Here is an 8,881-nt window from a genome sequence, read left to right as displayed (position 1 = left end):
ACCGCTGCCCGGTTCAAACATGGCGTTTCCAGGAGCCTCGCTCACTTCCTGCGCCTGCAAAAGAGACTGCGACCCCGTCCGGCTCATCACGACGTAGCTGGGACTATTAGTTCCAGATTCCTCACAGACTCGAATCCCTGGGGGCTCTCCGGAATTCTAGACTCTGATGATTCTCCGACAGAGATATGCCTCAGAAATACTCCTTGTTTCCTAGTACTGTGCACCAAACAAGTCCTTCTCTTGGGATTCTTTTCGAAAGAAAAATTGAGACGGCAATGACTGTTTCCGGGAGGAGCTGAGATAAACGGTCACTTCCGGCAGCGAGAGGCCTCCTGACCCGGGATGGAGGAGTTGCTCGAGGCGGGGAAGGGCCTGCCGCCCGGTGAGCCGTCCGTACGGTCCGCGACCCTCAGCCCGAGCGCAGAGGGGGCCCAGCGGCCTCCGGTCGCTCCCCTTTCCTGGGCCTTTTTCCTCTCAAGCCCAGGGTCCTTTTCCGGAGCCCAAAGAGTCCATAGCGGAGGACTTAATTTAACAAATGTCTAATGTATTATTTGAAAGAGCGCGTGCTCGCTCGTCTTGCTGGCGCACTCGCCAAATGCCCGCCAGCGCCAGGCTGAAGCCGGCAGCCAGGAACGAACTCCACGCGGGGCTCCCACGTGGGTGGCAGGGGTCCAGCTCCTGGACAAACCAACGCCCGCCCCGGGGGGCTGCTTCTAGAACCCCGAGTCCCCTGCGACCCTGCAGGGACCCCATGAGGACCACCATGACAGAGCCCTGTCGCCTCCCTCACTGGCTTCTCTCCCTGCAGCCGCTGAGTCGCACCTCAGCCCGACCTCAGAACGGAGCCCGCCGGGAGCTGGTGGGGCCCAGGACAGCCCGCCTACACCGACTCGAGCCCTCCTCGCCCTGCAGAGCCTCCCCCGGGGCTTAGCCCTGGGTCCCTCGCTGGCAGAGGAGCGGCGCTGGGGTGTGTGGTGCGTCGGGGAGCCGCTGCAGCCTGGACTGGCATGGGGGCCGCTGGAAGAGCAGAGCGTCTGTGAGGGGGAGAAACCGAGGCAGGAGGTACTGTGGCTTGGGGCGTCTCTCTTCGTGGGGAAATTGGGATGAAATGAAGGCATTCCAGGCGGCCAGCTCGGCCAGAGCAGGTAGTTGCAAACAACACTCGGCCTTGTACCTTCTCTGCAGCACGGCCTCTTCCTTCCCCCACCCCACCTCCCCAACAGGTGCACTGGTTAGGAAAGCAAGATGTAAAAAGAAGCCAGGTTAGTGTGATGGCAGCAGTGATAAAGGTCTGATTTGTATAAACATGCATTTGTTTGAAAAGCAGCATTACACAGAGAATTTTCCATCTGTTGGTTCACTCCCCAAATGAATACAGTAGCCTGGGCTGAAGTCAGAAGCCAAGAGCTTCCTCCGGGTCTCCCAGTGAGTAGCAGGGGCAGAAGCCCTTGGGCCATTCTCTGCTGCTCTCCCAAGGAGCTGGATTGGAATTAGAGTAGCCAGGGCTCAAACTGGTTCCCATCTGAAATGCCAGCGTAATGGGCAGCAGGTTGGTCCACGGTACCACAATGGTGCCTCCCTGCACCCTCGCCTCCAGTCCCCTTGCCCCTAGCTCAGGCTTTTATGGTTAACAAGATGGGATGAGATTGCAGCCTGTGACCTGGCTAGTTAAATTTCATGCCTCCTTTAGTGCACCTGTAAGAATTTATTATTTTTATTGGAAAGGCAGATTTACAGAGAAAGATCTTGCATCTGCTGATTCACTGCCCAAATGGCCAGTCAGCCAGAGCTGAGTCGAACTGAAGCCAGGAGCCTCCTCCAGGTCTCCCACAAGGGTGCAGGGTCCCAAGGCTTTGGGCCGTCCTCTGCTGCTTTCTCAGGCCACAAGCAGGGAGCTGGATGGGAGGTCGAGCAGCTAGGACATGATCCAGCATCCATATGGGATCCCAGCGCTTACAAGGCAAGGATTTTCGCTACTGGGCCATCATGCTGGGCCCAGAATGCAGGATTTTACTGTGTAATCAATGCAATTTTTTTATAACAAAGTTGGTGTTCCTCTTTTTCTGTGCTCACTGGAAGGCAACAATACAAACTTCCAGGACTTTCACATTAGATTTGCTCGAAGTGGGGTTGGGGAGAGGGCAGATGGTTCATCACAATTTGTATTAATTCTCTACCCCTCTACCCTGCTGCCTGACTCCCAGCTCCCTCCAACACAGAGATAAGAGGGACTGCACTTGGTTCTTTTCAGGACCTGTTGCCAGGCCCGTGGGGAGACGTGCGTGCTTGTGAGCTCAGCACAGGCTGGACCAGGTGGGTTCCAGAAGAGTGCAAGGCAGGAAGGGTGCACGGCCCTGCCCCGGAAGTCTTCCTTCAGGACACAGGGTGCCCCTGGGAAGCTGGGCTGGCACCCACAGCGTCTGCTGAGCCAGCTCTTGTTCTGCTTTGCAGCTGGGTGCGACGGGGCAGGCTGGAGAGCGAGGGAAACGTGGCCCCTGTGCGCATCCAGGAGCAACTGCACCTGCAGGTTCAGCAGGTCGTGCTGCCGGGCTTCGAGCTGCTGCTGTGGCCCCAGCCGCCCTCTCGGGGCCCGCAGCCCACTCCACCGGAACTAGGAAAAGCAGTAGCCACTGTGGTGGCGGCCACTGGGGCAGAGGCTGCTGAACAAGAAGTGGTCTCCCCCAAAGAGGATGCGGCTGGACTGTGCACAGGTATGTGGCAAAGACAGGGCTGCCAGGAGCAGACGAAGCAGAGGTCGTGGCTCAAAGTCGGCATGTGTCGGGGTGGGATGGGGGTGAAGGACTCTGGGAGGACCCTAACTTGATGGTTTAGGGCTACCGGGTACAGCATGGCTGGAGTTGTCCAAGGATTCAGAGTATCTTGAGCTACCCACTAGGATGTGCTTGTTGTGGAAGAGGCCTGGATCTCGTCCTTGAAGTAAACAATGAGAAGAGTAACTTTCACTTTCCCAGGAGTTGCTGGGCACAGTAAGGTGATGAGGTTTTCAGCTTCTCTCATCTGGAGAGGAGGGCAGAGGGGCCCCTTTGTTTCACTCAGGAGCTAAGAGGAGGAGGAGGCAGGGAGTCCTGCATCCCCAGGCTAAGAACCAGGGCCCCCTGCCTGGAAGGGACTCAGCTTTTGGGGGGGTGTGCTGCGTGGCTCATAGGTCCATGCCCCCCCGGTGAGGGGAACCCCTGAAACTGGACAGAAAGAAAAGGGGTCCACCTGGGCTCTAGAGAAGCCATTAGGAGCCGGGGCTCCCCCGAGGTTCAGAGTCCCCAGTGGAGACAACACCTGTGCCGCTCATTTTCCCCAACCCTCGGGACTGGAACACTTGTGTGAAACCCGCATCTGGCTCCCGCCCTGCAGAACCCAGCCCTGCATCACCTCCCGGCAGCCTTCAGGCCCCAGCCCAGGAGCAGCTGTCCCAAGATGGCCCTGCGCTTCAAGATGGTGCCCCCGGGGAGGCGCGTGGTCTGCAGGCACAGGTGCTGCCCGAGCCTCAGGGCTCCTCGACTCCCACGGAAGACAGCTTCCTGGCAGCCCCCGGGGGTGCCTGGCCCAGCGATGCCCACAGCACCGAGAAGTTGCATAGCCCTAGTGAGCAGAACCCACCTTGCATGAAGACCTCGGATCCTGGAGCCCAGGACACCAGCCACGCTGCAAGCTCCCCGCAACAGGGGCGACGGTACCGCTGTGGAGAGTGCGGCAAGGCCTTCCTGCAACTGTGCCACCTGAAGAAGCATGCCTTTGTGCACACGGGCTACAAGCCCTTCCTGTGCACCGAGTGTGGCAAGAGCTACAGCTCCGAGGAGAGTTTCAAAGCTCACACACTGGGCCACCGCGGCGTGCGGCCCTTCCCATGCCCACAGTGTGACAAGGCCTATGGCACCCGGAGGGACCTCAAGGAGCACCAGGTGGTACATTCTGGCGCTCGGCCCTTCGCCTGTGACCAGTGTGGCAAGGCTTTCGCCCGCCGACCCTCCCTGAGGCTACATCGCAAGACCCACCAGGTGCCGGCTGCCCCCGCCCCGTGTCCGTGCCCAGTGTGCGGGCGGCCCCTGGCCAACCAGGGCTCCCTGCGGAACCACATGCGGCTGCACACGGGGGAGAAACCCTTCCTGTGCCCGCACTGTGGCCGCGCCTTCCGCCAGCGCGGCAACCTGCGCGGGCACCTGCGCGTGCACACTGGCGAGCGGCCGCACCGCTGCCCACACTGCACCGACGCCTTCTCCCAGCTGCCGGAGCTGCGGCGCCATCTCATCTCGCACACAGGCGAGGCACACCTGTGCCCCGTGTGCGGGAAGGCCCTCCGAGACCCGCACACCCTGCGTGCTCACGAGCGCCTGCACTCGGGCGAGAGGCCCTTCCGGTGTCCACAGTGTGGCCGCTCCTACACGCTGGCCACCAAGCTGCGGCGCCACCTGAAGTCGCACCTGGCGGACAAACCCTACCGCTGCACCACCTGCGGCATGGGCTACACCCTCCCGCAGAGCCTCAAGCGCCACCTGCTCAGTCACCGGCCCACGCCTCCTGCTGCGGCTGCTACGGTGGTGCTCCTGCAGACTGAGCCCCAACTGCTGGGCGCCAGCAGCGAGGCAGCTGCCTCCCCAGCTGGGGCCATCGTAGAGGTCACCGACTCTGAGAGCCCAAAGTGCGCAGCCGGGACCGAGGAGCCGGACCCCGCCGCCGGCCTGGTGCTCCTGCCCAACGACTTGGGCTTGGGGGCCTGGGCGGAAGTGGTGGAGGTGGAGACGGGCACCTGACGTCATCACTGTGTCCCCACCCCCCTTGACACTCGCTATAAAGATGTATTTTTCAACTGCTGTATGACTATGCCTGCTCTGTATTAACCTTAACCTTGCCTGCTTAGGGCTGGACCTTCCCCACCCCCCCATGGGAACTGATGGAGCCCCCCCCTCCCGCTGATGGAGCCCCATTTCGCAAGGTGATTGGCTCACAGCCCTTTGGGTTGGAGAGCTTGTTCTGCCACTTTCTCTTTAAACCTTGCTGAGACGACCCCACCCTGGGAGGGAATCTCTCAGCTGGCAATGCCGTCACCTGCCTGGGTGCATAGCCACAGACAGCCACACCCTTGGAGTGTGTTGACATCAGTTGGGGGAGAGGGGTGGGCAGCTAGCTGCCTTGCCCACGCAGAGCCAGGGTAAGAGCCGAGCAAGGAGCAGAGTGCCGAGGGTCAGGTGAGGCCCCAGGTGCCCTTCAGGCTGGGTGAGGCCTTTGGGTGGCTCCAAACTCTGAGAGTTTACAAGTATGCAGACTGGAGCACTGAGTGGCTCCAGGGAGAATGCTGCCTCCTGGTTTCTAAGTGACATAACCACGCCCCCTGCTTGGCGATGTTGATGGGTAAAGAGCCCTTGGGAAGATGGCAAAGGAGCTAGTGAAAATAGTTACAAACCTGGGGGAGAGTTGGGCAGTTGCTGGCTGCAGGTGACTGTGGGGGCAGGGCAGGGGCTGGGCCAAGGCCCCTGGGTTGCTGGGGTACGGCATCCGGTAAGCAAGACAGATGCAGGTGTGTGTGCTGTTTCCTCCCCCACCGGGGGAAGCAAGCTGCAGGGGAGGACTGTTATGCTGCAGGTTGGGTATGCTTTGTCCCCAAGTATTCATGTCTGCAGTGTGGTCACCTGTGACACTGCCTTCAGAGGCGGGGCCTAATTGGAGGCAGATAGGACACTATGCACCCTGAGATCCTGGTCCCATGACCCTGGACCTCCAAAAACGTGAACAAACATTCAGAAAGCCCCCTGCAGGGGGCCAGCATCATGGTACAATTAGCTAATCCACCTGCAAGTGCTGGAATCCCATATGGGCACAGGTTCAACTCCCGGCTGCTCCATTCTTATCCAGTTCCCAGCTGATGTGCCTGGAAAGCAGCACAGGGTGGCCCAACTCCTCATGAGAGACCTAGAAGAAGCTGTACCTTACACTGGACCAGCCTTTGAGGCCATTTGGGGAGCGAATAAGCAAATGGAAGATCTGTCTCCCTCTGTAATGCTACTCTTTTATATATATATTTAAAAGATTAAAAGTCCCTAATCTCAGGTGTTTTGGAGCAATGGAAAATGACTACCCAGAGCAGAAGTAAGAGAGACAGGAAACACATTTGCTTTTCCCTTCACCGTCCTGTCAAATAGGTGTTCCAGTGCGTGAGTCATTCATAAGCGAAGGCTCAGCAGCTGTGAGCTAACTGGCCAAGACTGGGTCATCGGAAAAAGACAAAACCAAGACTCAAACATGGGCTGTACAGGTGGCTTCCCAGCAACTGCCACCTGCCTCCCAGAATGCCACTGACATGAACCCAAATGGCTTAAATGACTGTCCTGTCCCGTGGGAGGGGATGGCAGGATATGGAGGCAGTGGGGGAAGAGGCCACGGCGTCTATGGCCTGGGAAGCACCTGCCGTCAGGCCGGTCAGCCAACCCTGCTCTGAAACCTGCAGAACTTGGACTCTAGCCCCTCCTTCCTGTACAGGCTATTTCTGCTCAGATGCCAAGAGTAGATGGTGCCCAAGCTGTGGAACAGTGAGTTAAGCTGAACTTGTGACTTCAATATTCAATATGGGTGCCAATTCAGGACCCAGCTGTTCCACTTTTATCATTACTAGCTTCTTGCTAATGTACCCTGGAAAGCAGTAGAAGCTGCCTCAAGTGCATGGCTCCCTGCCACCTATGTAAGAGACTAGGGTGGAGTTCCAGCTGGCTTTTGCTTTGGCCATTGCAGCCATTTGGGGAGTACAGAAGATTGTGTGTCTTTCAAATGCTTTTTTAAAGGATTTATTTTTATTGCAAAGTCATACACATACAGAGAGGAGGAGAGACAGAAATATCTTCTGTCCAATGATTCACTTTCCAAGTGATCGCAACGGTCGGTGCTGAGCCAGTCTGAAGCCAGGAGCCAGGAACTTCTTCCAGGTCTCCCACGCGGGTGCAGGGTCCCAAGGCTTTGGGCCATCTTCGACTGCTTTCCCAGGCCACAATCAGGGAGCTGGATGGGAAGTGGAGCTGCCGGGATTAGAACCAGTGCCCATAGGGGATCCCGGTGCATTCAAGGCAAGGACTCTCTAGCTGCTAGGCCACTGCGCCGGGCTCTCGTTTGCTCTTGAAATGGCTGCAACTGCAGAGGAATCCAGGAGTCTAAATCGCAACACGAGTCTCCCATGCAGGTGGCAGGACCCCAAGTACTTGGTCATCTGTTGCCTCCCAGGAGCATTGGCAGGGAGTTAAATGGAAGCAGGATAAATAAGACTCCATCCCAGGGACTCCAATAGGGATGAAATGTCCCAAGCAGGTGCGTAATTCACTGTGTCACAATGCCCCCCTGTTATATATATATATATATATATATAAAATATAAATATATATATATATACTTTTTAAAGAATTTAGTATTATTATTATTGGAAAGGCAGCTTACAGAGAGAAGAAGAGACAGAGAGAAAGATCTTCCATCCTCTGGTTCACTCCCCAAGTGGCTACAATAGCCAGAATTGAGCTGATCCAAAGCCAGGAGCCAGAAGCTTCTTCCTGGTCTCCCATGTGGGTTCAGAGGCCCAAGGCTTTGGCTCATCCTCGACTGCCTTTCCAGGCCACAAGTTGAGAGCTGGAAGGGAAGTGGAGCAGCTGGGACCCAAACTGGCACCCATATGGGATCCCAGTACATGCAAGGTACAAGGATTTAGCCACTGAGCATGCTGAGCCTACTGTTCCACTTCCGATCCAGCTCCTTTCTAATGTGCCTGGGAAAACAGCAGAAGATGGCCCAAGTACCAGGGCACCCACACCCATGTGGGAGACCTGGATGGAGTTCTTGGCTCCTAGCTTTGACCTAGGCTACCCCAGCCATTTGGGGAATAGACCAGAGGATGGAAGAGTCTCTCTCTGTATGTGTCTCTGAACCATAGGTTGGAAAATCCCTAACTCCCTCTACCTCTATCTCTTTTTCTAACTCTGCCTTCCAAATAAATAAGTACAAAAATATCTGCAGTCCAAAGGCACTCTTGATTTCTCCCAGAGACACCTCAGCAGAGGGCATGCCACCGTCTCTCCCTCCTCTGCAAAATGGCAGGGTGGTATGGCCTTCATATCGCTATGGAAACACAGGACTGTCCCAAGAACTGGCTTCCTAAGCCCAGTCTTGGTAATGGAGGAATTGGGTCTACTTTCCATTGTGAAAAATATTTCAAATATAGACAACTAAGAGAAGAATGTAACCACCCCCTCACCACCTGGGTTTAATGATGGTTAACATTTTACCCTGATTGTTTCCATCTGCTTGCTATAAATTCTTCAGTGTCTTAACTCATCAGGATTTTTAAAATATAACCATGCAGACACTCATTAACGATAATTCCGGGTTGTCATTCTTGGCATAGCAAGTGAAGCCACCGCCTGCAGAGCTGGCATCCCATATGGGCATTGCTTGTTGTCTGAGCTGAACCAGCTCCCTGCTTATGGCCTGACACAAACAGTGAAAAATGACCCAAGTGCTTGGACCCCTGCACCCTTGTGGGAGACCTGGAAGCAGTTCCCGCTCCTGGCTTCGTCCTGGCCGAGCTCTAGTTATCACAGCCATCTGGGGACTGAATCAGCTGGTGGAAAATGTTTCTCTCTGTAACTCTGACTTTCGAATAAATATATAAATGTATAAACTGGAAAGAAAGAAAAGAGGGAAAGAAGAAAAGAAGGAAAAAGACACTTTCACAGTGGGCATTTGGCCTAGCAGTTGAGGTGCCCATGACCCCTGAGCCGGCATGGTGGCATATAAGCTAACCCTCTGCTTGCAACATTGGCATCCTATATGGGCACCAGTTCAAGTTCTGGCTGATCCACTTCCCATCCAGCTCCCTGTGTATGGCCTGGGAATG

At 56.1% G+C, this 8,881-nt stretch overlaps 1 protein-coding gene across 1 annotated transcript; it reads left to right on the top strand.

Annotated features, from left to right (window-relative positions):
• Positions 1-117: 117 nt before the first annotated feature.
• ZNF408 (zinc finger protein 408) lies at positions 118-4,822 on the top strand. Its single transcript, XM_004585589.2, has 5 exons — positions 118-382; positions 809-1,062; positions 2,252-2,313; positions 2,452-2,711; positions 3,370-4,822. The coding sequence occupies exons 1-5, from the start codon at positions 343-345 to the stop codon at positions 4,764-4,766; spliced, it is 2,013 nt and encodes a 670-aa protein (XP_004585646.2). The 5' UTR covers positions 118-342; the 3' UTR covers positions 4,767-4,822.
• Positions 4,823-8,881: the final 4,059 nt, after the last annotated feature.

This window comes from Ochotona princeps, chromosome 4 (genome assembly GCF_030435755.1).
Source record: "Ochotona princeps isolate mOchPri1 chromosome 4, mOchPri1.hap1, whole genome shotgun sequence".
In the NCBI taxonomy this organism is placed as follows: domain Eukaryota; kingdom Metazoa; phylum Chordata; class Mammalia; order Lagomorpha; family Ochotonidae; genus Ochotona; species Ochotona princeps.
The sequence above is the reverse complement of the archived record's forward strand: the minus strand, read 5'-3'. Positions and strand labels throughout refer to the sequence as shown.

Excerpts from the sequence above, each read along its gene's own strand:
- ZNF408 (XM_004585589.2), top strand. The coding sequence starts at position 343 with ATGGAGGAGTTGCTCGAGGCGGGGAAGGGCCTGCCGCCCG. Across the intron at positions 1,063-2,251 it reads GGGAGAAACCGAGGCAGGAG|GACCTGTTGCCAGGCCCGTG; the intron begins GTACTGTGGCTT and ends GGTTCTTTTCAG. Across the intron at positions 2,712-3,369 it reads TGCGGCTGGACTGTGCACAG|AACCCAGCCCTGCATCACCT; the intron begins GTATGTGGCAAA and ends CCCGCCCTGCAG.